The sequence below is a fragment of the Schistocerca piceifrons genome, chromosome 5 (genome assembly GCF_021461385.2).
Source record: "Schistocerca piceifrons isolate TAMUIC-IGC-003096 chromosome 5, iqSchPice1.1, whole genome shotgun sequence".
Taxonomy (NCBI): domain Eukaryota; kingdom Metazoa; phylum Arthropoda; class Insecta; order Orthoptera; family Acrididae; genus Schistocerca; species Schistocerca piceifrons.
In genome coordinates, this window is record NC_060142.1 from 679,505,716 (window position 1) to 679,533,686 (window position 27,971).

A 27,971-nucleotide genomic window follows, 5' to 3' on the forward strand; every position below is an offset into this window, starting at 1 on the left:
ATGTAACAGGGAGGAACAAAGATTAGGGTTTTATACCCATCCTAGATGTAATGTTTAGAGATGGGGGATTAGCTATGACATGGATGGTGAACGAAATCTGCCGTGTTGACAGAAATCAAACTGATATGCATCGTAGTAGATTTAGGAAACCGTAGAGAACCCAAACTTCCGGACAGGTACTTACACACGGTCCTCCCAAATGTAGGTACAGCGCATTAATAATTGTACCTCCGCATTCAGTGAAATAAATGCAAAAGGTCAAAAGGTTTCCCTTCGACTTGTAAAAAAAAACCTCCGCTTTCCTTATGATGCTAGTGTTCTAAACAATCATAAGACGCATTTACAGCAAACTGAACTTCATTAGCTACAGCTCATAGTTTTTGCCCAAATTCTTATCTGGTTTTCTTCAAAAGCTATTTCCCAAAACAGAGAAAAAAATACTGTTTTTCTGCATATCGCTATCAATTACACAGATTGAGGCTATAATACTGACAGAGGAATCATAAGCTAGAGCAAAACCTAAATTTTTTCGTATATGTATGTAAATTCAGAATTTATTACGTAAACAGATAGGCTACGCGAAATTTGGACATCATGCTACTTCAGTTTGGAATGAAAAGCGTATCAATATCATAGTAAAATTCACCCATTTTCATTAATTATGCTTTGTATGTCAGCGACGACCTGGCTTCGTCTGTATCTGCTACGTAGCTCTCTCTTTTCTCTTAGCGATTTTCCGGTATTGTTTTTGACATGGTGGGATCTTCTAATTTTTCATTACATTCTGCAACAGCTTCAGGAAGTAAAGATTTTCCAGTATGGATGGCAGGAATCTTGTAAGTATTCTGGTTGCATTTAAGAATCAAAAAGAGAATCCTGGCAAGGGAACTGGTATTAGAAAAATAAAAAATTAGCAGATTGTTGATTAAAAGCAATCATATCAGGGAAACGAATCTATATACATATTCAAGCACAGAGCTTTATTTCAAATAAGACCTCACCTCCTAACTTCCAAACTTCGCATTTCGGCTGCATACTCCTTGAAGTACTTTTGGATGAAAGAATATTGCGAAGAATGGCCTAGGAAAGCCTACGGGATTGTTTCCAGAATGAATTTACACTCTGCAGCACAGTGGGCGCTGGTTTGGACTGGCCCAAGTTTGGGTGCTGGTCTGGCAGACAGTTTTAATCAGCCTATTAATTATTTCTCCGGCTGATTAGATTTATTACATCTTTATCGGGTGTCGAAGCTTAATCCTGAATCCGTTATCAAACCTGCCTGCGCGCTAATACTCAATGCGTTCCAGCCTCTCGACTGGGCAGTGCTATAGTATTCATTGTGTGATGCCAAGATATTATAACACGGAATATTCACAAATGCTGTACTACGTGAAATGAATATATAGTCTATGACGAGGCAATCATGAACACTGAAGTTGCTTGTTATTTTCCTGTGTGCCAGTTTAGCTACCGTGGTTGGCCCACTTTGCATTTTTAGTATAAGCATGTTTCACTGTGGACCTTTTTATGTGGGCTGTTCACTTTTATTGAGCTTTAAGATCTTTTTTTTTTTTTTTTAATGAAGTTGTGGTATTATGTGGCTGTGTAACTTTGGGTTGGAAGTGTATAGTATTACTAGCCTTTTGAGATATGGTTAAACAAGAACGATTGTTTATGATTGATTATTCACCGTGCCTACTATGTATGTTTCTGGTTGGTGATGCAAAATATGCTTCTTATTCGCGTTTATGTAATTCAATTAAAGTGAAAATTTGTATGTTGCATCAGTAAGAGGGCAAATGTCCGAATTGAAGTTTATAATAAAGTCTGCTTGAGTCACATTAAAATTGTAAAACAATCACAAGCTTGTCCATCACCAGTGATCCCGGGCTTCCTATTTTCCTTAAATAACTGTGGTGAGATTGTAATTTTGATTCTCTAAATAATTGAGTAGTACCATGGTTCACAATTCTTCTGAGAATGCACACGTTGGATGTTGGTGACGTGACTGCGAAGCGGAAACGCGATGGAAAAATCACAGCCAAACGAAATCGAGGCAGACCCCGTGTACTGATGGACAGGGACCATGGAGCATGGAGGAGGGTGGTTATAAGAAATCGCATGAACTTAGCGGGAGGTATCACTAGCACAAGGACTGTGCATAGGAAGTTAAAAATTAAGGGGCACAGTGGTGGAGCAGGTCCTCATCGGACACATATGTTAAGTGGTGTAAATGGCGACGACACTTAATAGTGGATGGCTGGAAACGAGTGAATTGAGGTAGTGAATCATGCCATAGCCCGTGGCAATCCGATAAAGGGGTTTGAGTTTGGAAAAGGCCTAGAGAAGTTGCCTGCCTTCATGTGTAGTGCCAACAGTGAAGTACAGAGGAGGCGGCAATAAAATATGGGGGAGTTTTTCCTGGTTAGCGTTTAGACCCCTTATTGCGCTTAAGAAAACTCAAAATGCTGAAGGATGCGAATACATTTTACAGCATCGTGTACTGCACACTCTAGAGGAACAGTTCGAAGAATACGATTTTGTGCATCATCATGACAATGCACCCTGTCATGAAAGAGTATTTGTAAGGCGTTAAAACGGAAATGCCGTGTGGCTAGGCCTCCCGTCGGGTAGACCATTCGCCTGGTGCAAGTTCAAAATGGTTCAAATGTCTCTAAGCACTATGGGACTTAACATCTGACGTCATCAGTCCCCTAGAACTACTTAAACCTAACTAACCTAAGGACATCACACCCATCCATGCCCGAGGCAGGATTCGAACCTGCGACCGTAGCAGCAGCGCGATGCCAGACTGAAGCGCCTAGAGCCGCTCGGCCACAGGAGCCGGCCCTGGTGCAAGTCTTTTGAGTTGGCGCCACTTCGGCGACTTGCATATCGATGGGGATGAAATGATGATGACAATACAGCACCCAGTCCCTGAGCGGAAAATCTCCGACCCAGCCGGGAATCGAACCCGGGCCGTTAGGTATGACATTCCGTCGCGCTGACCACTCAGCTACCAAGGGCGGACTCTGAGGCGTTGATTTATGGACAATAACATTCATCAAACGGAGTCGCCTTCCGGAGACCGGACGTGAATTCAACGGAACACCTCTGGGATCAGTTAGAACGTCGATTTCTCTCCAGATTCCAGCGTCCAACATCACTATCTGAAGATTGTGAGAGTAACAACGTGTTATGCCAGTGAATATGGCGCCAGTAGTTTACTTGGCGTTATCGTCCATCCACAGGCAGGTTCCTAAACATCTTGCGTTATATCATAACAGCTGTGACTATACTATGAGATGACGTCTATCTGTTTGTGTTGGCTAATAGACGCAACCATGTACAATATTATATTGTTTTTGTGCCACATATGCGCTGAAATATGATGTATTCCTGTCCACATATACTATCGACGTATTACAATGGAGCCAACGGCGTTGTCGCAGTGGTAACACCGGTTCCCGTCAGATCACCGAAGTTAAGCGCTGTCGGACTGGCCTAGGACTTGGATGGGTGACCATCCGGTCTGCCGAGAGCTGTTAGCAAGCGGGGTGCACTCAGCCCTTGTGAGGCAAACTGAGGAGCTACTTGATTGAGAAGTAAGGGCTCCGATCACGTAAGTTGACATACGGCCGGGAGAGAGGTGTGCTGACCACATGTCCCTCCAAATCCGCATCCAGTGATGCCTGTGGGCTGTGTATGAGACACGGCCGGTCCGTATCGTTGGGTCTTCCAAGGCCTGTTCGGACTGAGTTTACTTTTAGTTTAGTATTGCAATGGAAAATGAAGGTGGAAGCTTAAGATACGTGAGTAACCTGTGTTGTAAAGCATACGTATATGTGAAAGTTTATAGGCAGTTAATGTATAAACCATTTTTGAACGTATTACGGGTACTTGAAAATGACCAAAGGTTGAGAGTGGCCGATCGCGCAGATAAAAAAAGGAATACATTTGTAAATAATAGATTTCAGCTATCAGTCGTCGTCCTTTTTAAATTTCATTGGCAGATCTAGATTTCAGCTAGAAACTAGCCATTGTCAATGCACTATCATTCTGAGTATTCAATGAACTGTGGATGAAGCCTGACCAACAGGCATTACATGCATTGATGAAAAATGATAGTGCATTGAGAATGGCTAGTTTCTAGCTGAAATCCAGATCTGCCAATAAAATTTAGAAAGGACGACTGATAGCTGAAATCGATTATTTACAAGTCAGTATAACAGTAGCTGCGTGCAACAGCCTTCTGAATGGAAGATAACCTGAAAAGTAGTACAGCCTACTTGGGCTACGTTTTTATTCTCAAAACACGCTGAAGCTGTGAACCCCTCACAAAAATAAAATTTTAAAACTTTCTTCTCTGGTTTCGGCTTTTGAGGACGAACAGTCTTTCAGTGCGAAAATTTTAGGTTATGATTTACCGTGAGTGTTATTGATATCGATTGAAACAACAAGCTTACTCTTACCAGCGACTGGGAACAGTAAACTTGTCGTTTCAATCGAAGAATAGGCTGCCCTCCCTCCAGAGACACTGAAAGTGTAACCAGCAGAGTTCAAGCCGCCATGAAGGTGAAAGGTGGACACACACCATACTAATGCTCATTAACGAATGTACTGTTGCTTCTGATCAAATAATTTATATCGTATCAGAGCTAGCGAGAGATTGGGATCAACAAGGAAAGGCGGACAGATACACTCATCACGGCGGTTAAAGGCAATACCTTCACTTCCGTGTGCGCTACAAACATCACGAGCTATCACACTACTGAAGGTAACATTACAACTATGCGTTAAATTAGTGGTCGTTGAGATATTTTACCGTGGTGCCTTCCGCTGAGAAGGTGTTGCTAAGTAAGGTGGTACAATGTAGACACTGGTTTGTCATTCGGAAGGAAGACGGTTCAAGAATCCATCAGTCTGTCCAGATCTAGGCTCTCCGAGATTTTCCTGAATTGCTTAAGGGAGGAAGGACGTCAAATGGGCTGATCTGGAGCAGGAGAGGCACTACAGGACATTTTAGTTTCCACTGACTATACTTTAACAAATAAATTTATAAAACTTTTTCAGCATGACCAGGAAGGAATCGGAATTCACACCCATAGCAGTGGAAGTTGAAAAACGTAAGAAAGTAATTTTTTCTTATGTCTGAAATTTCATCAGTTTTTCACTTATTATTGGCTGCATTTGTTCCTATAGGTACACTTTTCTTCACAACTAGGAGAGATTTTCCGATGAATTTTGCACAGCATACGAACCGTAGTTACAGGTGTATGAAATTCTAGAATTTTCCAAATATATCAAAAACTGTGGTAAAAATTGATATAACTGTCTATAAAATTTGAGTTCTTTCTAAACATGAAGTTTAAAATGTAATAGCTTATTCATTTTTTCATAAATTAAATAAATTCTAGAGTTTCATACACTTGTAAGTATGGTTTGTATGCTGTGCAAAATTCATCGAAGAGTCTCTCCTACTTATGAAGGAAAGTGTACCTGTAGCATCAAATTCTGCCAACAGTAACTGAAAAAATGATGAAATTTCACATGTAAAGAAAAATTTATTTTGCCATGTTTGTGAACTTCCACTGCCATGAGTGTGAATCCTGAATCCTTGCTGGTCATGCTGACATAGCTTTATAAATTTATTTGTAAAAGTATAGACAGTTGAAATTAAAATGTCCTGCGGTGCCTCTCCTGCTCCAAGTCGGCCCGTTTGACGTCCTACCCCCCTTAAGGCAAATGCCATGTGGTTGCTTTGTAGAGGTTACGGCTCCTTTCGTTTTCCAGTTTGCGCTCGTACTCTGTTTATAATGGCATCGCCACCGATAGGACGATGAAACAGTGATGCTCTTTCGCCGCCCTGCAAAGAGTTAACGCACCTCGACGATGCCTTCGATGACCCTGAGGGCGACGAAGACGTAGACGCCGAGCCCGACGAGCCAGGGCGTGAGCAGGGTGAGTGCGGCGGCGATGGCGATGCCCAGCCCGAACAGCAGGTGTCCGCCCACGCGCAGCGCCAGCCAGCCGCCCACCACCTGCGTCGTGACGTAGCCGTAGAAGTAGGAGCTCAGCACGAGGCCCTGCAGCCGCGGGCCCCATGCGTGCTCCTGCCCCTGCAAGGCGGCAACACCAGCGCGTCAATAGTGCCGGCTCTGCTGTCACGTCTACACAGCGCGTAACCGTCATACAACAGGAATCGTAACAGTCTCGGCCAAATGGAACTGGAAAAGATGAAACCGGCTGCTTTATAGACCCATACCATGGACAGTTTTTCGTATAGAGGAGAGCTGGGGAAAGTGGCCATGGTGGGCAAAGTGGCACTTATTTCGTGAATGAATTATATTCCCTTAAGATACTTCCAATGAATCTGAGTATGGGATCTGGCTTTCCTGCACTTTGCTTTACGTTTTCATCCACTCGAGGTGGCTCCAGGTTGTTAATTCCAGGTATTTTGCGATGGTTACTGTTCCTAGTGATTTGTCATCAATAGTGTAATAGTACAATACTGGATTTATTTGCCTATTTATGCCCACCACATTACATTTTCTTACATTCAGTGCCAACTCCCTCTCTCTGTACCAACCACAGATCCTTTGCAGACCTTCCTGCGATTCTCAACAGCCTTCTGGTGCTGGTATCTTCTCATAGGCAACAGCATTATCTGCGACCAACCACTTGCAGCGTCTGATGCTACGCACTGTATCATTTATATTCGTGTCGCTGCTATGCTAATCTGCCACAACGAACCAGTCACTTAGCACACATTTATTACTGATGCCTTAATGTTATCCACATGCATTCTTTTAGCTGCTGTATAACAACTAAGTTATAACAACAGCGCTATGTGTGTTTTGTACTCAAAATATCATGCATTTTGAATAATAATTGTACAGACAGTTTTACTTTGACAGAGGATAGAATTTTTCACTCGTGATCAGAGATCTATAATCGTACTTGTTGATTACAATAAGCATCCCGCATGTGATTTGTACACATACTATTACTCTCCATCTCAACACATCTTCATGGGAAATTTAACGGTGTTCATTTATTTGAGTGACATAACCCCCACTTATATCGTACTCGTAGCTTGACAACTGTGTTCAATGCTTCCACAATAAAGTGGTACCTAATGCACCGCTCTACGTATCTGCAACGTTTTTGATGATTCTTACATGGTACTTGTGGTATCGACTATGCCTTAGTCAATTGCACACAGCACGCCATGCGTCGATAACATCTCCTCCAAGGGGCATATATTTAAATAGGCCACCAACAAGCATCATGAGCTAAACTCTCTCCAGGGCTCACTCTCTCCTAATGGATGATGTTACAGATGCCACCAGACGATGAAGTCTTTTTTTTTTTTTTTTTTTTTGGCTTACTGAATGCAATGTAACCCCTTGATCATCTTTTTAAGACGCCACACGCCAATCTCTGCTCCCAGATCTCAGAAAACTCGCTGTTAGGATAAAGGATGTAGCACGACACTGCTAATATTGTAACAACTATCAGTTGATTCTACATTATAACAGCTAGCAAGTGTTTGAATCAGAGACATCGCCAGAACAGAGAATCAAATGACAAAAAGATGTCTCTTAAATTTTTATCCTGTAAACATTGCAAATAAATGTGATGTTTTGTTAATGTATTAATGTTTGTAGTTCCAAACTCTACCTCGTCCTTGTATGGACACAACACACATTTCTTGCAATCTGTAGTCACAGGTCTGCAGTGGACAAGCAACCCACATGTTTTGTGTATGCATAGCTTTATAGCTTTATTCTACTTAGCAAAGCACCTACGTATGGTAGGAATGTAGCGGTATATAGCTATTAAAGTATCAGTCTCAGTCTTTTTAATTCCAGGTATCGTTCTCAAGTGATCATTATGTCCCACCCACAAAACTAACTGTATAGAACACCCAAAGCAAAAAAAAAAAAAAAAAAAAAAAAAAAGAAACTTACGTCAACACATGTTAACATTGGAATTTATTCGCACATAGGGGATCATTATAATGTATGGATGACTTTGATACAGATTCAGCAGAACTAAGACTTTTTAGACAAAAAATACAGACAGTTTAGATGTGGAAATAACGCTGTTTACTTTGGTACTAGGACCAAATTTTTTTGTGATCAGAGATCTATAATCATACATGTTTAGCATATGTATTTTATGCATATCCTTACTCTTTGCCCCTAGAAAAACCACATATGGGGAAATTTGGGAATGCACATCTATCAAAGTACACATTTAAAGAACAATGAAGTGTTTTTTTTTTAAAAAAAAGATGGCTTTTCCATACATTCTGCCTGCACATTCACTATTTAATGGTTATTTTAAATACATGAAACTAGGGATCAGGCGCCTAAATGTATTAGGTGACAACATGATTATTTATCTGGAAGCATCAACATCTTGGACATTTAGAGTTTATAATAAGGCTTGTTAACTGCAATTAATCAGTCTTTTATGGTAGCATAAAATGTCAATTATTTTGCTCCAAAGTGGTAACAATGCCTCAGCTGTTAGAAAAGAAGATGAGAGAGAAGACAATCCAACTAACAAATGCTTTGGTTTGTGGTTGTTGCTGGGAACACAGACAATATTGTTACTGACACTGGCAACATAAATTACACTGAAAATTGAATCCTCCTAAGCCAGAAAAATTTAAATGCGCTTACACCCAATTCAAAACTACTTTGTGACATTATGGTGATTGAGATCTGCGAGCAAGTGGAGTGTCAAGAAAAACTAAAGAAGAAAATTGGTGGTGCATTTAACAATTGCACACATGGTAAATTATTGAAGTTCATATCTGTGATTATGTTCCTGGGCGAAACTACCACTTCTCCCATGTAGAAACCGTGAGAGGAATGTTGGAAAAACTGGCAAGGAAGTGCTGGAGACCATTTTGAAGAAACACAAAAATCCTGTGGTTGTACCATATCAAGTGGAATTAGCCAACATTAAAATGGATGTTCTAATGGAAGAACTGCCTGGAATGCTGCAACGTCTTCGTAAAAGCGACTTATACTTGATGGGATTGCATACAACATGATTTTGCTGTGATTTTTAACAAAATGGAAATGTTTGAATATCTAACATCAGATCATGACTTCTTGGAAACAGTAGACTACCAAAGAAACAGAAATGCGATTGTAAGCAGTAATAAGAAAGTTGGAATAGACTGTTTAATGTAGATGGGCTCCAGTTGTAGAATAAAGATATATAACAAATTTATGTGTCAAAGCACAATCGCAGGACTGAACAAGGTTATCGCTAACCAATTTATCGACCTTATAAAGTGCTCTGACGCTACCTGTAGCTCAACATATCCGAGCAGCCGTAGTGGCTTGCTTTCCTCCCACTCCACTTTAAAAATTGTGACTAAAGCTTTTTCGCTTATTTTATACGTTTCATGTGGGTACTGTTTTTCATGTGGGCACTGTTTCTTTTTGTACTGTTAATCAGTTTTCAGTCTTCAAACTGTATTTCTAAGCTTTTACATAAGCAAAAAGTTACCATGTCTCCTGCTGTCAAATAAAACTTTGCCTATTAGTTCACGTACCAAATACTGTTCATCCTAACACTCAGCTGTCTATATTTTAAATGTTAAGTAGTCTACTTTTATTTATGGCTACTAGATGGCACTCTAGGTGTAATGTTCACCTGCCCGCAGTTGCTAACGCGGACGCCTCAGTCTGTTGCTACCTGTGTTTTTTGTTATATGTGTGAGCAGCCCATAGTGGCTCGTCTTCCATGTATTCTTCTTTAAATTTTTGTGACTAAAGCCTTTCTCGTTTGATATTTATGTTATACGTGACATGTAAGTACTGTTTCTTTCCTGTACTGTTAGTCAGTACTTTCAATTTTATATAAAAAGATTTCCCGCAATTTTGTATTTATGTTATAGGCCAATTTGAATATTTAATTTTTGATGAAGGCACTCATAGAAGTGTTGAAACCTGATCAAAGGAATTAAATTTTGTGACCGAGGGCTGTAATTGCTTCAACTTTATAACGTAAAATTACGACAATAAGGTTCAAACTGACTGCCGTCGTTGCTAATCTTTAATAAGTACGTCTTCTGTTTTATGAAAGAAAGCATCACCTAATTTCTTTGCTATTCGGACCTGGTATTTAGGTATCGCAACAAAGCAACCATAGAGACAGTGGATACAGCCCGTCAAGTCAGCGACTCTAATTAAAGATTTATGCGATATTGGGTGTGCTCAGCAGAAAAAAAGTTGTAAAATGTTTTATACTGTTAGTCCCGTCGTATAAAGTCTAGAGGACACTATTGTTGATTCTGATATCTACAGTCTGCAAAAATCTTTGCTTAAATTTAGAAGTTTCTACTATAATTCATCTTGATGGATTTTCATATTCATAAAATGAAATATACAATAATTATGTATTATATTTGAGAGAGTAACTTTTTAGGCCCAATACTTTAGTTAAGAAGTTAATAAATCACTAGTAAGCTCTTCACTGGACTTTAGTGCGTATTTCTAAGCTGGACTTACTGTATACTGTGTATATAGCATAGGTATCAAAAAATGTAGAATAATTGTGTCTAGTACACTACTGGTTATCATTCTACAGTTTGTGAGGGGTACACTTGTAAATGGAGCCAGTTTTGTAATATAATTCATGAAAAATGTCTTGAAACCACCTCACATGTAGAAGAGATTGTATTTTTGACACCACTGAACCAAAGATGTTACCTGAGTGACAGAATCGATTGCAAGTGGGGACGCACGAAACGCAATAGCAGTTGCGGTTGCACTCTGTCATAGGTAGAATATAAGACTTAAAGCTAGTGGCTAGCTGTAAGAATTTAGTTGTTGGTCAATGGACGCAGCATAATACAGGTTTTATAAAGTAAAGTGATGAATGAAACTGTAACTCAGAGGTAAATCAACTGCAACAAATTTGTAAGGAAATGAAATTTTGTATATTTGGTTTTAAATATGCAGAAAGGCAATGTGGATTTCGGTAATTTTTACAGTGCCGACACTTGAATATAGGAACCAAGTATTTCCCATCAGATTTAATGTATAGGTTGGTTAGGTATACGCGATTTGTAATATTTTATGTGTTTTGTAATCCTGATACATAGAAGATAAATTTTGGAATATATTTTTTCAAACGTTGTCAGACCTTTTGTCATGTAATAATCCAAGTGTTTTCAATTACGACAGTAAGTGAGAAATGAAGAACAGTTGAGAAGTTCATGTATAATGTTTCATATCAGATTTTGTGAAGGAGAATATTTTGAATACAATTTTCATACTGAAGCATTTGGTCTTAGGATATCCTCTTATCAGTACCTCATCCCCTTCCATGCCATGTTCATTTAAATCCAATGAATATTTTTTAAAAGAAATTATTTTTCAATCAGAGTCAGAAAAATATTAATGTGCTAGAATCAGAAAAGTATTAGCGTTTGTAACAGCTTCAATGCGGGCAGCATTGCACTGCGCTGAGCCAAGATCGAGCGTTTCACTGAACATTTGCAAGGTTATTCATTTATCGGCCAATCTACTGATATTATTTGTATGAAGTTATTTTACGGCCGGCATTGCACTTCGCCATACCAAGATTGAATATTTTCTATGCCTACTGTGGACAGAATAGAATACCAAGATTACATCCATTGCGACTCTAACGCTAAAAATATTTGTTTCATTGTTTATTTGCACAGGGAATTTTATCAGTTTATTATACAGGGCCATAGAACTCGGTGCTCATGAGGCTGAGTAAATTTCAGAGGGATTGATTTCATTATGAACACTGCGTACTGGTTTTACAGATTAGGTAATTTAATTTTTTTGGATTGCAGTAAAACTGATTAAGCAGACCATCTGCTCAATAACACGTGACACAGTAAATATGAGTAACACACACATTATGCACTTCGTATTCATTGCCAAACAAACACATACACATTTTAATAATAGAACGTTACAAGTTTTTTAAGTTTCTTGAAACATTTCACAAAAATTCTAAAACTTTTGTGCGCACCTGTTGGCAACTGACATGTCCTGATAATAGGTACCTAGGTTTATTCTCTATATATATATGGCACCTCAAACTCTGAACTGTCTCTTATTTACTGAACATATAGTGACCTAGTTTAGGATTTGATAAAAAACTATCTGGCTTGAATGGTGGTGGGGGCGGGGGGGGGGGGGGCGGTCCTAATTTCAGGGCCCTCAAGATTTGGAGGTCCCCTCAGGACCAGAGGCCAGGTTCAGTCCGTCCCTTCCATCCCTCTCACTAGTCCCGCGACGGGGTGTGGACGAACTATTTTAGTTGATTTGTTGGATATTCTAAGTCTTCTGGAAATAATACGCAATCTTTGGCACACGCTTCCATGTGACGTAAATGCTGTTGTGGAAGAAATTTGACACCTCCCCGCCAGTTTCGGCCGGCGGATGCAATAAAAATTATAATGCTATTACAGCTGCAAAATCTGTCTGTGTCTGTGCATAAAAAGATCTAGGCGTGGTTGAAGTCGTATGACCACTAGTTGTAATATCTAAACAACTGCTGTAGACCTTACTGTGTTCAAGTAAAGTGTAGACATAGTCTCCATCCTCCTTTTGTCCAAGCACATTATAACAAGATAAGGCAGTTCGCAGAATGGCTCAGCGTCAAAGAGGAGCGAGAAATGTGTAATTTTCGTTGCCTCTGGAGTAGAGCCATGTGTGAGATTCTCTCTTTTGCATACAGAAGTAAAAATGTCCTTTGCATGCCACATAAAACCGCTGTAATAACAAACGTCGTAAGTGTTTAAATAAATATGCCATGTGATATGGTTATGTTTAGCAATCTATTTCACCATTTTAAACTTATCACAGAGTTGGGGATGTCCTTGAAGCATGTTTTTTACAATCCCGAAAATTAACTGTGTAAGATGTGGTCTCCTGACCTTCATTGCTTACATATTCTGCCCTCAAAATCATATTCCGCACATCAAGACGCTTCATTCGGACCCAAACTCGATAAGATAAAGTCAATGAATTCATGTAAACGATATGTAATTAACAAGTAAGCGCACCGTGGTTGAAATACTTGAGGCTGGCGTACACACATACATTCCAGACACGACGGTCACAGAAGCTTTTAGTTCGGGAGAGAAACTGCACAACGGGACGCCGGTCCCTTCAGAAGACAACCCAGCCTATGTCGGTCAGTGACCGCCTGTATAGCGGACAGCGTGGGCCCGAGTGAAAGGGGGGAACAACCCCGTGTTCGGCTTAAATAGCAAATTCCGCTACATTGTGTGGGAGCAGCCAACCTATGCATTCTTTACACATAGCATGCAGTTTAAGAGATTTTCACAGGGAGACAGCAAACGCCAAACGCCAATGCTACAGGTTTCCAGATTGGTCGCCTTAAACGAAACGTCATTCTCCCGTTTTAGAAGAGCAATGCTGATTGGCAGATGATATTTCTGACGCCTTGAGCTGAAGGAATAATGGAAGAGACCGAAAGATATACCTCTTCATGTCTGGCGTGGAGAGGTGCCGTTCCGTTGTCGCTCTTGGAATAAGGAACAAGTCTCTCCTCAGTACTTCACTGGGAGAGCACCTCTGTCTAGAGCAAATCGAAGTGCTACTCTATATTGAGTCCTTGCAATTAAGTGTTATTCACTGTGTTGGCTGACATACTTATTGTGCGGTGTGAACGGACAGAGTTATAGTTAAACGCCTGCAAGCGAATTTTGAGTGGCATCGCGGTGGACTGGTTATCTGACCGGTGTACCACGCCCATAGTTAGACTAGCGGCGAATAGGAATCCTTGACTTCATAAAGGCGTAGGGAGAGTTTGATTGGCGAAGGTCAATCCAGATAGAACGAGAGTTATCTTATTTGTCAACAGCGAGCGGCGCAGACAGCAGTCATCGCAGCTTATGGTATTGTGCGCTACAGCTATTGCGAGCCCCATATTTCCTCCGCAACAGTACACTTTACTGCATTTCACATGCGACAGCCACATCGTACCTAGCAACATTCTAAAGGATAATTATTCAAGTTGAGTAGGCGCGCCTCTCAGCCATTTTGCCAAGTCACAACCATCTTAAACTTTGTATAGAAATTTCATTAGCGAATCCTATCCTTGAGAGATAACTTCACATTCGAAAAAGAACCAGGATATAACTTGTTCAATTCATAACTAAAAGTGCCATTGTGATTTCTCAGAATTTTTGCAAAATAAATAGTAACTTTCGTTTGTATTCATGTTTTTCTTACACTAACTAGTACTACTCCAGTACCCAAGTATCCCACTAGTTACGTAAGAAATTTTGTGAATTTTTGTGTCATTTCCTTACAGCAGACGAATCCAGAAGATATTTATTGCTGAAAGTTTTTCATGCATTTCCCTTTAGAACGTTAGGAGCGTCTGTCTGACTTCTGTAGTAGTGTGGGGTGGAAATTGCATCTTGCAGGAGCACAGGGTAAAGGGTACATCTCAGATTAATCAGTTGTGCAGAATAACAGAATAACAGATCAACTTTACACCTCAGAACTGCTGCACATTGTACGGATGTACCCATGTGATGCCATACTGGAAGTCATGTTGGATGCCATACTGGGTACAGATCCCAGGGTAATAAACTGAGGATAAATTATAACAATAAGGATAGTAAATTGGGTAATAAACTAGCTATAAGGATGCTAAACAAACAATGTTGTGTGGGAAGTAAGCAACAGGATAATAGCTACTCTAATTGGGTAGTAAGTTATAACGACAAGGATCCCAAATAAATACCCTCATCTGGCAACCAAGCGGAAGATAAGGACCGACATGACACAGATGCAGGTGGATGAAAACTGTACTCACACCCAATAGTCCCCATACTGACATAATCCTTTTATTTTCCATTAATTAGAAGTGACACTTAATTGCAATTATTTTATAATTTGTGATACTGTTACTAATCACAAACCAAATAAAAGTCTTTTTGTAACGGCGTACGTTATATTAGTAAATAGCCATGAAACAGAAATTAACATGAATCCTTATGATCCATATGAGGGACGAAGAACAAGAGGTCGTAATCTCAACAGAAGTTCAAATGAGCGTAAAGAAAATAGAGATACAACCATAGGGATGCAAATCAACCGACCAGCTTATTAATAAATAGACGACTGATATCTTCCTAAAGTATAAATTCTGTCCCTGTGACTCTCTGAAAGGCTGTTGTCACCTGACACATTTCACTTCTTTTATTTTCTTCGCACCCTCAGCGGCGATTTCGCATACTGCTGTTCACATGTGTGCCGCAATGGAGCTATGTTTAGTTCTTCTGTTCAGTCTTTGATTCCATTTTCTTGACATTTGCGTGAACTTTCTACTATCATACTTCGCAGTTTTCATCAGTATTGCTTTAAAAACGTTTATTTACTTGTATTTATCGATCTGTGCTCGTCGAAATTTTTGTCTCAGAATTTAAAATCGTGAACTACATTCAGTCTGTAGCACTGATGTTCTATCAATGAAATAAAATAGAAGTTGACTAATTTTCCACAGAATCAGACAACAACAACACCTGCCCAACTCTACATGTGACTCCAAAACAAGACAATTAACACTGGTTAACTAACCACAGGAAACAGCATTTGGTACAATACATGAAATCAAATATACAACCAAGAATTATACGTACATGCACGCTGTCTGTAAGTTTGTTGTTATGTAGTTGTAGTTGTCATGTTGAATAGAAGTTCCATTTGTCTACGTGAATTTCTTACAGATTTCCGGGCAATTACGAAAAAGATGTTTGTATCACGTGGAAGAAAGATAGATTTGAAAGACAAAATCAAACAATGGAAAATCTAGGATGTAATAATGGCAATATTACGAAGAGAATAGATTGCTACTCACCATATAGACATGCTGCGTTGCAGACAGGCACAACAAAAAGACTGCTAAACACATAAGCTTTCGCATAAGTACTGAACACGTAAGCTTCTTACGAAATGGACAAAGAGCACATACACACATTCACGCAAATGCAGATCACACACACGTGACCACTGTCTGTGGCTGCCAGGGCTGGCCAGAGACAGTGGTCGTGTGTGTGTGTGTGTGTGTGTGTGTGTGTGTGTGTGTGTGTGTGTGTGTGTATGTGAGCTGCGTTTGGGTGAATGTGTATAAGTGCATGTTGTCTATCTCGGAAGAAGGCGTTCTGGTCGAAAGCTTACGTGTTAAGTAGTTCTTTTGTTGTGCCCGTCTGTGTCTCAACGTCTCTGGTGTATGATGAGTAGCAATCTATCCTTTTGATAATACTGCCAGATTTGAAAAACACACTGACGAAAATCGTGAACTGTGAATGTAACAATTCCCTACGTAGCTTTCGCTACATGCCAAAACTTTTCTTGACTGAGGAGCACTGGCTTGCTGCTGGGAGTTGGCTGTTTACATATTTGCATTCGCTGTGAACCGACTTACGTATACGATGGTGTCGTTATCGAGGACTCTCGACTTGTTCTCCGTCATGGCGACGATGGCGACGCTGACGTTGACCCTGAGCGCCAGCACGTTGAAGAAGCCGAGGAAGGCGAGCAGCGTGACGACGAAACGGTGGCGCCTCCAGAACTTCCACAGCGGCACCTCGGTCATCCCATCTCTGCTGCAACACAGGCACTCCAGTCGTTCTGTCTCTGCTGCAATAGCAGCTACGTCAGCGGACGTCAGCCATGCTTTCTGTACACTACTGCAGTAGATGCAGCGTCTCGGTACGGTAACACCAACGAATGGAGAGCCGACATGCTCTCTATCGAATGGCCCGTCCATTTTCACCATTAAAACCACCAATACCGTGCTACTGCAGGAGTGCCGCAGACAGTCTCAGACCACTACTCCCTGTTGTAAACTTCCACATCAAGCTGCCCATTTCCTTCAATACATCTACGACACAACTTCCCATCCACCCTTCAGGAATCTAAACCGTCCTTTCACTTCCAGCTCAATGAGATCACCTACTTGTACAACGAATCACTTTTCAAACGATCCATCCAAACTCCAGGAAATAATTATAGGACGAACTACCATCAGCATCTGTCTTCATGACTCTTTTTTAGCCATTAATGAGCGTCATTTCTGATTATCTAAAATACCTCAGAGAACCCTCGACTGTAAACTGTAATGGAAACACCACTGCCCAACATACGAGTAAAGTCCCTAAAACAAATAACCAACCAAACTTGAGGAATGCATCCCTAAACAATCTTCCATAACTACAAAGTCTTGATTCGTCTCGTCCTCTGATACGTCAAACGTAGTCTTGATATCCATTTCAGTTCTTCAACAGTTTCCAAATAATTGAACGTCACTCACCACATCTTGCTTTACACATCCTTTTACCTTCGCCTACACAAATACTTTACCAGCTCCTCGCATTCCCGTCTCTTGTCACGTAGATTAAAGCCCTCTATCTGCTCTATAAATCCTGCAAACTTGGCCTCAACCATTAGATATTCCAACAACCGTGGGTACAAAAGTATATTTAATCCTATTGATTCTTCTTCAGTTTCCAGTCCCAGTATGCTGCCGCGCCTATGCTACCACATACGAACAACACAACACAAGTACACATTGTCCCTATCATCATCTTAGATAGACTTCCTTTCCAAAATAATGAAATCCGCCGTGAAATTTATCCTTCCTAGCACATCTGACCCACTCCATATTCTCCCCCACATCAGGCCTCCTTTTTCCCTTTCCACCCTGTCCTAACCTTTACTTCTCATGACCACCATCCCATTTATACCTATCACAAACCTCAAGTTTGCTACCCTCCCAGATCACAAGCGTCCTCAAACACCAGCCATCCTGCTAGGTTGATATGCCACACCTTACACATCCAGAACCTCTGAAAATGATCTCCTCTCTCAAATTATCCCCTCCTGGTGCATGTTCTTCTTGCTTTAGTGTAGTGCAGTGGTTCAATAGTTTTATAATAATTATTTTAAATGACGATCAATTTAAAACTATAATTTTAAGAATTTCTTGAAATAAGACAGCCTTGGTTGCAAACTGTTTTTATCTATTTATTGGCAAAGATGCGTTTCGGCCTTATGGAGCATCTTCAGATTAACGCCAGAAGTAATGTGGTGAGCTAACATCTGTCTTTAAGTGCCTGAAGATGACATTAAGTTAAAAATTAATATGCTGTCATTAAGGGTAGCTGCTGGCTTACCACATTACTTCTTAGGTTAATCTGAAGATGCTCCACAAGGGCGAAACGCTTCATGTCCAACAAATTCATAAAAAAATTGTAACCAAATTGTCGTATTTCAAGAAATTCGTAACAGGTTGCTGCACCAGGACACAGCATGGAGCGGAACCAATTTTATTTTAATAACTTTGAAAACCATCTAAATATTTTATCTTTTTAATATTTCAAAGGTAATGGGGAGAGAACGAAAAAAATTGGGGAAGTGCGATAAGAACTTGCGCACCTAGTGTTCCGTATAAACTTAATTGTATATATAGACAGTTCATCCATCCCGAGATTCGAGAATCTCGAGGATTTTTGCTGTTATCGGTATCGATACAGAGATGAAATCGGTCCCGGGAACTCCAAGAATTTCGAAAATGCAAAAAAAACTGTTTTTCCTGTGATATAATTACAAATCAACAATTTTAAAATTCTTTTCCCTTTACTTTTACTGCGAAACCCTCCATCTTGCTAAATTTCATGACTGTAGGGCAATGGGAAGTACCCTACAGGGTTTGATGAGTGAATTTGTGAGTATGGCCGTATCTTTTGATTGATTTATAAGCTTAAAATTTAAACGCCGCCAACGGACAATAGACTTTAGCTTGTAGCACAGGTTTTAACGTGATACGTCAATCCGTTCCTGAGAAATGGGTATGTTGAACGACGGTCAGACTGAGAGTCAGACTAAAAAATGATAATTTTTTTTCGTGTGATGTAATCCCAAGTTAACAGAGTTCGGATTTTTTTCTTGACTTGCACGTGTAAACTTGCTTGTGCTCCTGAAGCATATCCGTAAAACTTGAATGCTCATTGAACGTACCGGTAACAAATCTAGCATGAAACTTCCTGGCAGATTAAAACTGTGTGCTGGACCGAGACTCGAGCTCGGGACCTTTGCTTGGGTAGCTCAGTTGGTAGAGCACTTGCCCGCGAAAGGCAAAGGTCCCGAATTCGAGTCTCGGTCCGGCACACAGTTTTAATCTGCCAGGTAGCTTCATATAAGCGCACATTCCGCTGCAGAGTGAAAATCTCATTCTGGAAACACCCCCCAGGCTGTGGCTAAGCCATGTCTCCGCAGTATCCTTTCTTTCAGGAATGCTAGTTCTGCACGGTTGGCAGGAGAGCTTCTGTAAAGTTTGGAAGGTAGGAGACGAGGTACTGACAGAAGTAAAGCTGTGAGGGCGGGGCGTGAGTCGTGCTTGGGTAGCTCAGTTGATAGAGCATTTGCCCGCGAAAGGCAAAGGTCCCGAGTTCGAGTCTCGGTCCAGCACACTTAAGAAGTTTTCGAGCCAGTCACAGATCTGGGAGCTTATTGCGGATGCATGTACCTTTGTTAACAGTCTTCCGTGGGGTACGGTGTCTAATACTTTTCGGAAATCTAGAAATATAGAATCAGTCTGTTGCCCTTCATCCATAGTTCGCAGTAAATTATGCGAGCAAGCTGGGTTTCGCAGGAGCGATTCTTTCTAATACCGTGCTGATTCCTGGACATGAGCTTTTCGGTCTATAGGAAATTTATTATAGTCAGAATTTGCTTTAGAATTCTGCAGCAAAGCGATGTTAGGATATTGGTCTGTTGATTTGCGGGTCCGTCCTCTTACCCTTCTTATAATACAACAGTCACGTGCACTTTTTTCTAATCGCTTGGCACTTAGTGCTGATCGGGAGATTCGCGATAAATGCAAACTAAGTAAGAGGCCATTGACGTAGAGCACACTTTCTGAAACTGAATTGGGATTCCTTCCTGACCTGGCGACTTATTTGTTTTCTCTTTCAGTTGTTTCTCTACGCAGGGATGCTTATTGCTCATAATCATCGACATCATCGCAGCTTTTTCCCACGTCATGTGGGGTCGGCGTTGTTTTGCTGGATCCTTCTCTTCCATAAATGCCTATCCAGTGCTGCTTCTCCGAGCCATACTTTCTCCAGTAGGTCCCCTGTTACCTTGTCTTTCCATCTCAGCTTCGGTGTTCTTCTTATGCTGGATCCTTAGCTTCCTAAGTCTTCAACTCTTCTCCCCGCATAATACTCCCCTCTTCTCTGCACACGTCCATACTATCTTAGCCTGCTTTCTTGGGACCTCACTTTCACTGTTACCCTGATGTACTCATCCATCTTAACATTCTCTTTTCTGTAAAGGGAGGAAGTGGGGTTGGGGGGGGGGGGTGTTCAGGGGCTCACACAGCTCACTAGGAAGCAGAAACATGCTGTCAAACAGTCAAAAGTTTTACATTCTTATTACAGTTAGCGAGTGTAATTTTCGTTGAGTTGACAGCATCAGCTTTGCCTCGCACACCGCGAAGTTATCGCTGACACAACGCATTCTTCAATCTGATCTCTACATTCCTAACTGAGCATTATACCTGTTGAGCTCAAATTTATTTCGCGTATATTTGAAAAATACACTCCTGGAAATTGAAATAAGAACACCGTGAATTTATTGTCCCAGGAAGGGGAAACTTTATTGACGCATTCCTGGGGTCAGATACATCACATGATCACACTGACAGAACCACAGGCACATAGACACAGGCAACAGAGCATGCACAATGTCGGCACTAGTACAGTGTATATCCACCTTTCGCAGCAATGCAGGCTGCTATTCTCCCATGGAGACGATCGTAGAGATGCTGGATGTAGTCCTGTGGAACGGCTTGCCATGCCATTTCCACCTGGCGCCTCAGTTGGACCAGCGTTCGTGCTGGACGTGCAGACCGCGTGAGACGACGCTTCATCCAGTCCCAAACATGCTCAATGGGGGACAGATCCGGAGATCTTGCTGGCCAGGTTAGTTGACTTACACCTTCTAGAGCACGTTGGGTGGCACGGGATACATGCGGACGTGCATTGTCCTGTTGGAACAGCAAGTTCCCTTGCCGGTCTAGGAATGGTAGAACGATGGGTTCGATGACGGTTTGGATGTACCGTGCACTATTCAGTGTCCCCTCGACGATCACCAGTGGTGCACGGCCAGTGTAGGAGATCGCTCCCCACACCATGATGCCGGGTGTTGGCCCTGTGTGCCTCGGTCGTATGCAGTCCTGATTGTGGCGCTCACCTGCACGGCGCCAAACACGCATACGACCATCATTGGCACCAAGGCAGAAGCGACTCTCATCGCTGAAGACGACACGTCTCCATTCGTCCCTCCATTCACGCCTGTCGCGACACCACTGGAGGCGGGCTGCACGATGTTGGGGCGTGAGCGGAAGACGGCCGAACGGTGTGCGGGACCGTAGCCCAGCTTCATGGAGACGGTTGCGAATGGTCCTCGCCGATACCCCAGGAGCAACAGTGTCCCTAATTTGCTGGGAAGTGGCGGTGCGGTCCCCTACGGCACTGCGTAGGATCCTACGGTCTTGGCGTGCATCCGTGCGTCGCTGCGGTCCGGTCCCAGGTCGACGGGCACGTGCACCTTCCGCCGACCACTGGCGACAACATCGATGTACTGTGGAGACCTCACGCCCCACGTGTTGAGCAATTCGGCAGTACGTCCACCCGGCCTCCCGCATGCCCACTATACGCCCTCGCTCAAAGTTCGTCAACTGCACATACGGTTCACGTCCACGCTGTCGCGGCATGCTACCAGTGTTAAAGACTGCGATGGAGCTCCGTATCCCACGGCAAACTGGCTGACACTGACGGCGGCGGTGCACAAATGCTGCGCAGCTAGCGCCATTCGACGGCCAACACCGCGGTTCCTGGTGTGTCCGCTGTGCCGTGCGTGTGATCATTGCTTGTACAGCCCTCTCGCAGTGTCCGGAGCAAGTATGGTGGGTCTGACACACCGGTGTCAATGTGTTCTTTTTTCCATTTCCAGGAGTGTATAATGTCAAAAACTGACTTTTTGTGGTAAATAATTCATTTGCACTACCAAACAATTTTTAAGCTGCCCGATTTTAAAAACTGTTGAAATGGAACACATGTGTCTCACGAACATAACTAGATCCACGTTTTCATGTGAACCTAGAATTTTCAGAGATAAAGTCTTAATTCTAGAATGATTTCACTAGGATGGCAACTGTGGAAAAAAAATATAACAAATCATTGCCAAAACATATTTTTGCTCTTGACAGAGAAAAACATGAATTATCGCACACAAGTTTTGAAAATAACTTTTGGAGGTGGCTTTCAGATTACACGAAGTATTCTGGGGAATTTACGTCCTCCACAAATTATGTACAAACCAGCAGAATTGCTGTTGTCTATCTGTCCGTTTAGTGATACCCATTTTTTCTACGGAACGGGACGGTTATCAAGTTGTGTCACACACCTGTATTTTAGTCTCTTGGCGATGTAGTAAATGTATGCTTATAAGTCAACGTAATAAAGAGATGCGGCCCTTTGTGTCTCACATTTTGATACTTACAAAGTCACTCATCAAACTGCCTGTTGGCTTCTACATCGGGTTCTTCGTTCGATGTTTGCTTGATGATTTTCCTGACCTTTCACCAGCACGTGTTGCCGGCATTGTCGAAGTTTCACCCTCCATTGCTGGTGGTGGGCGAAGCTTTGAAAATGCCAACCACTTGTGCTGACGAAACGTCGTCCTAATAACCCGAGACACAAGCTAACAGGCAGTTTCTCAACAAGTGGCCACGAAAGCCTTAACAATATTGTCACTGATCAAAACGTATAAGGTAGTTTCCGTCAACATAAAATCATTAAAGTTAGCACGAAGCAAGGTTTCGCAGTACAAGTGAAGGAAAAAAATTCTAAATTTATTAATTTGCAACTATATCACACGAAAAAAATTTACCATATTTTAAACCAACTGTCTGTCTGTCCGTCGGTTAAGATGACTTTTTCTCAAGAACGAGATGACGTATCAAGTTAAAATTTTTGTCACATGCTAAGGTCAAGTGCCTTTTGGCGGCGTTTAAATTTTAAGCTTCTGGATCAAAGCAGTCAAATGATGTGGCCATTTATGTTACATATTTTGATACTTGCAAGCTCATTCGTCAGAACCTGTAAGGTACTTCCGGGTGATCTAGAATCATGAAATTTTGGAAAGAAGCAGTGTTTCACAGTGGAAGTTAAGGTTCAAAATGTCTCAAATGGCTCTTGGCACTATGGGACTTAACATCTGAGGTCATCAGTCCCCTAGAACTTAGAACTACTTAAACCTAACTAACCTAAGGATCTCACACACATTCATGCCCGAGGCAGGATTCGAACCTGCGACCGTAGCGGTCGCGCGGTTCCAGACTACAGCGCCTGGAACTGCTCGACCACACTGGCCGGCGTAAGTTAAGAAATAAATTCGAAAATTGTTGGGTTCTTATCACATCACACGAAAAAAGTATTTTTTTGTTGTTGTCTCGAAAGCAAAGGTTGTCGATATTCTTGAGTCCCTGGATGGATGAACTATCTACATACATGACTCAGTTTTTAAGGAACCCTAAGTGCACGAGCAAACTCGCACTTGGCTTTTTCAATGATTACTAGTTCGACCCGTTATGTTTCTTTTTCTGAGCTAGCGTAATTCTTTGAACTGGATCCGAAGGTGAGGATAATCAGTTGTAAAAAAGGGTATGCCATATGCAACGGCAAGATACGAAATTGATATGCATGGATTGTTTTAAAGACAGTACAACTAATGCTTGTAACAGGATAAGACAAGTATACGCGTCGCCATAGAAAGCAAACAGCAAAAAAATTGGTGGATTAGTGGGCAAAACTGGAAAAAATGAGGCTGGTCTGATCAGATGGAAATGCAGTGTTTTGGGGGATAGAAAAGGAGTTCTTTTTATTGATTGTCTTGCAAAGGTTAAAAACATAAACTGGGGAGTACTAGGGAAGTCACCTGCACCAATTGGCTGGAGGAATAAGTGAGATGTGACGTGGATTACCAAAGTAAAAAGAAAATGATCTTTTCTCTGGAGAATGCATTTCACCAGAAACGTGATTTGGTAGACGGAAAACGGTGGAATGTGACTGCGGGTTTTTCGAGTATCTAGCATATATGTCGGATCTGGAACGTTCTGAATTCCATCTGTTTTCACATTTAAAACAGTTTGTGACTGGAGATAGTGTAACATTCAACTGGTCAGGGGGGGGGGGGGGCGACGGAAGGTGCGTGGGGGGAGGGGGGGGGGGATAATGGCAGCCGCCAGACACTTGTGCAGTTTGAAGTAGCTCGTCGAGGGGCGCCACACGCTTTAAAAACATTTTCGTCAATGTGTATTAAATTATAGGAGGCCTATGTCTAAAAGCGAGTACATTTTTTACGTAAAGATCATTGTCATTCATTGACATGCCGAAGAGAATGCTAATCCAGCCACTGAATATTTGTTAAAGTAGACACGACAGTAGAACGTTGAACGAATTCAAAGACGCACATGTGGATCGTAACTGGTCGCTATAACTCATACGGAAGAGTAACAGATATGACAGGGGAACTTCAGCAGCAATCTTTGGAATAAAAGCGACGTTGTTAAGGTGACATCCTGTTAACATACAGTTGGAGAACGAATATTCGGAGATTACTGTGCGGCACTTCAACTGTCACTATTCCACATTTCGTTTAGGAATTGTGGAAATAAGAAAGCAGAAATTATGGAGCGTAGGCCTACATATGAATGGAAAGGAACAGGAAATTCTTGGTATTATTGTGAAATATTCTCCGATCCCTGTACAATAAGGTGCGAACTACTCGTAATGTGTCAGCCCAAAACATAAAAATGGAGCAAATGAAGCAGGTAAAAGAGAATAAAGGGGTCTAGAAAATAATATTAATAGGAAGTGAAACTGCAAAGCAGCAACAGCTAGACAAGAAATGTAAGGCGATAGAAACCTGCATGACAACGGGAAAGATAGCTGCAGCGTCCAGGAAAAATAAAAGAGAGCTTTGGAAAGAAAAGAAACAGTTGCCTGAGGAGGATCTATATGTAGGGGAAACAATCCCGAGGAAAATAGTATAGAAAGAGAGGAGAAAATGATACAGGAGATATAATACTGTAAGAAGATTTTGAGAGAGAACTGAAAGAAGTAGGTGGAAAAGAGGTCCCAGGAATAGACGACGTTCCCTCAGAATTACTGTTACCCTGTGGAGAGCCAGCTATGACGAAATTATTCCCTCTGGTGAGCAAGATACACAAGACAGGGGAAATACCATCAGACTTCAAGAAGGATGTAATAATTAGAAGAATGTAACAATTATAATTCCAAAAAGGTAGATGCTGAAGGGTGTGAATATTACAGAACAATTATTTTATTAAATTATTTCTACATGATACTGACATGATAGATTTATATAAGAATGCTACACCCAGTAGAAGCCGACGTCTGGGGAGATCGGTTTGAGTTCTGGTGAAATGTAGGAACATGGGGGCCGTGCTGACAATACGATTTGTCTTAGAAGATAGGCTCAAGAATTGAAAACCTACGTCTCTAGCGGTTGTAGGTGTAGCGAAAGCGTTTGACACTGTTGAATGGAATACAGACTCTGAAATTTTGGTGGTAGCGGGGATAAAATACAGAGAGAAAAATGTTGTGTAAGTCTTGCACAGAAACGAGACCGCAGTTACGACTCAAAGAATATGGAAGGGAAGTTGTGGTTGAGAAGGGAGTGAGACAGGGTTGCAGCTTGTTCCGGTGTTACTCAAACTGCGCATTGAGAAAGCTGTGAAACGAACTAAAAAGTAATGTGGCAAGAGAATTAAAGTTCAGGGAGAAGAAATAAGGACTTTAAGGTTTGTCGCTTACTTTGTAATTCCGGCAAAAGGACTTGGAAGAACTGGAAAAGGACTTGGAAAGCAACTGAATGGAATGGGTACTGTCTTCAAAAGTGGTTAAAAGATGAGCATCAAGAAAGCAAAACAGGAGTAATGGAATGTAGTCGAATTACATTAGACAATCCAGGGGAACTACATTAGGAAATGAAACACTAAAGTATTTGATGAATCCTGCTATTTGGGCAGCAAAATGACAGATGATGAGCGAAGTAGGGTAGCATAGAACAATGCTGAAAGTTAGATGGATACATCGAATAACAAATGAGGAAGTACCGAGTCGAGTTGGAGAAAAGAAAATTGCGGCACACTTTGACTAAAGGGAAGGGTTTGTTGGTAGAACACATCCTGAGGCATCAGGGGATTGCCAGTCTGGTAAGGGAAACAAGTATTTGGGGGGGGGGGGGGATACTGTAGATGGGGACCCATAGATGAATACACAAATACAGTAAGCAGGTTCCAGTAGGTGTAGGTTGCGGTAGTTATGCAGAGATGAAAAGAAAGACCAGAAATTTGTTAATAGAGTTAATTATGAATTTGGGATTGTAAATGGATTTCACATTTAATCCTTTCACGCCACCATTTATTTTCAATTGTATGCAGGATCACATCATTTTACTTAGCTCTTTGTCAGTAACAATGCTATACATTTCTGAAATTAGTGCAAACAGGTGGTAGAAAAGTCTTCTTGTCTTTTTCTGTTGCTGGTATGTGTGTGTGTGTGTGTGTGTGTGTGTGTGTGTGTGTGTGTGTGTATGTGCGTGTGTGTGTACTTGCATTGTATCAGCACCGTCATACGTCAGCTATAAATGTTATTTAGAGCGCAAATAGGAACTGTGTTCAAAAATGGTTCAAATGGCTCTGAGCACTATGGGACTTAACTTCTGAGGCCATCAGTCCCCTAGAACTTAGAACGACTTAAACCTAACTAACCTAAGGACATCACACACATCCATACCTGACGCAGGATTCGAACCTGCTACCGTAGCGGTCGCACGGTTCCAGACTGTAGCGCCTAGAACCGCTCGGCCACCTCGGCCGGCTGGAACTGTGTTATTAGGGAATATTCTCCAAAGTACCCGTTGTATCAGTGCGTTGTTTATGAATGTTCCCAATCACAGTCAAAAGTATAATTTAGAATTAGAAGCATTTAAATGAAATCAATTATAGTTTCTTCTGTTTAATTACGTTCATTGGTGGTAGAAAAGGATAAAAAGACGTGTATATTATTTACGCGGCCATATTTAAACAACAGTGAGAGCGAAGAGCTACATATCAGTTTATTCCCATCGCGAAGCAAGGAGATTACAATTTCTTTTTCGTCTTCAGGTGGTATATGGTGTTTGCATACGGCATTTTCATGAAATTATTGAACTACATTATGTAAGCTCATGAAAATGATGATCGACGTTATATAAACTACTTATAGGGCCTTAAAATTTGCAAGAAATGCTCGTTACATTTGAATTAAAAAAGAAATTGATCAGAGAAAATTTGACTTGTTGCTGCCTTTTCAAAGTATTTTGTATTCTTTGTAAATCGTGAAAAATGAGTACGAAAATAAAATGTGTTGAAATATCTGTTTTGTAGGCAACTCACAAGGATAACTCACAGGTAGCTCCAGATCGCAAACCTTCACAAATAGAACGTGTGGAAGGACATACAGAATAAATTCTTCTATTACGATTTACGAGCGACGAAAATGCCTTGCATGATTTTGATTACCTGAGAATCATGTCGCTTGATGTCTGCGAATCACGGGGATGGCTGGAAAACTTGAATTTGTCCTGAAAAGAAAAAAAAGCACTATGTTAGCTAAATTAGATTAAAGAGTAACAAAAAATTAGCAAACTCTTGAGAATATGTGTACATTATATTACGTTTCCTTACTTCGTCGCGTAGATGAGCTAAAACCAACTGAAATTCAAGGGACTGAGAGTTATTTGTGGCTTAGCATATCTGCCAGCCTAGATATGCCTCTAAGTACT

The 27,971-nt window shown here is 41.3% G+C and overlaps 1 protein-coding gene and 1 pseudogene across 2 annotated transcripts in view; one reads left to right on the plus strand and one right to left on the minus strand.

Moving 5' to 3' along the window:
* The window catches only part of LOC124798495 (vesicular glutamate transporter 1-like), a 92,005-nt gene extending 64,236 nt beyond the window's left edge, over window positions 1–27,769 (minus strand). The window contains exons 1-3 of one of the 2 annotated variants that reach the window (XM_047261933.1): window positions 27,709–27,769; window positions 16,477–16,654; window positions 5,886–6,119 (exon numbers count right to left, since the gene is read on the minus strand). In XM_047261933.1, the coding sequence (XP_047117889.1) occupies window positions 5,886–6,119; window positions 16,477–16,654; window positions 27,709–27,719 (423 nt within the window). In that variant the 5' untranslated portion in view covers window positions 27,720–27,769. Of the gene's footprint in view, window positions 1–5,885; window positions 6,120–16,476; window positions 16,658–27,708 lie in introns of both variants that reach the window. The other variant, XM_047261932.1, reaches the window with a different exon arrangement.
* Window positions 3,434–3,551, plus strand: LOC124799841 (annotated as a pseudogene).
* Window positions 27,770–27,971: the final 202 nt, after the last annotated feature.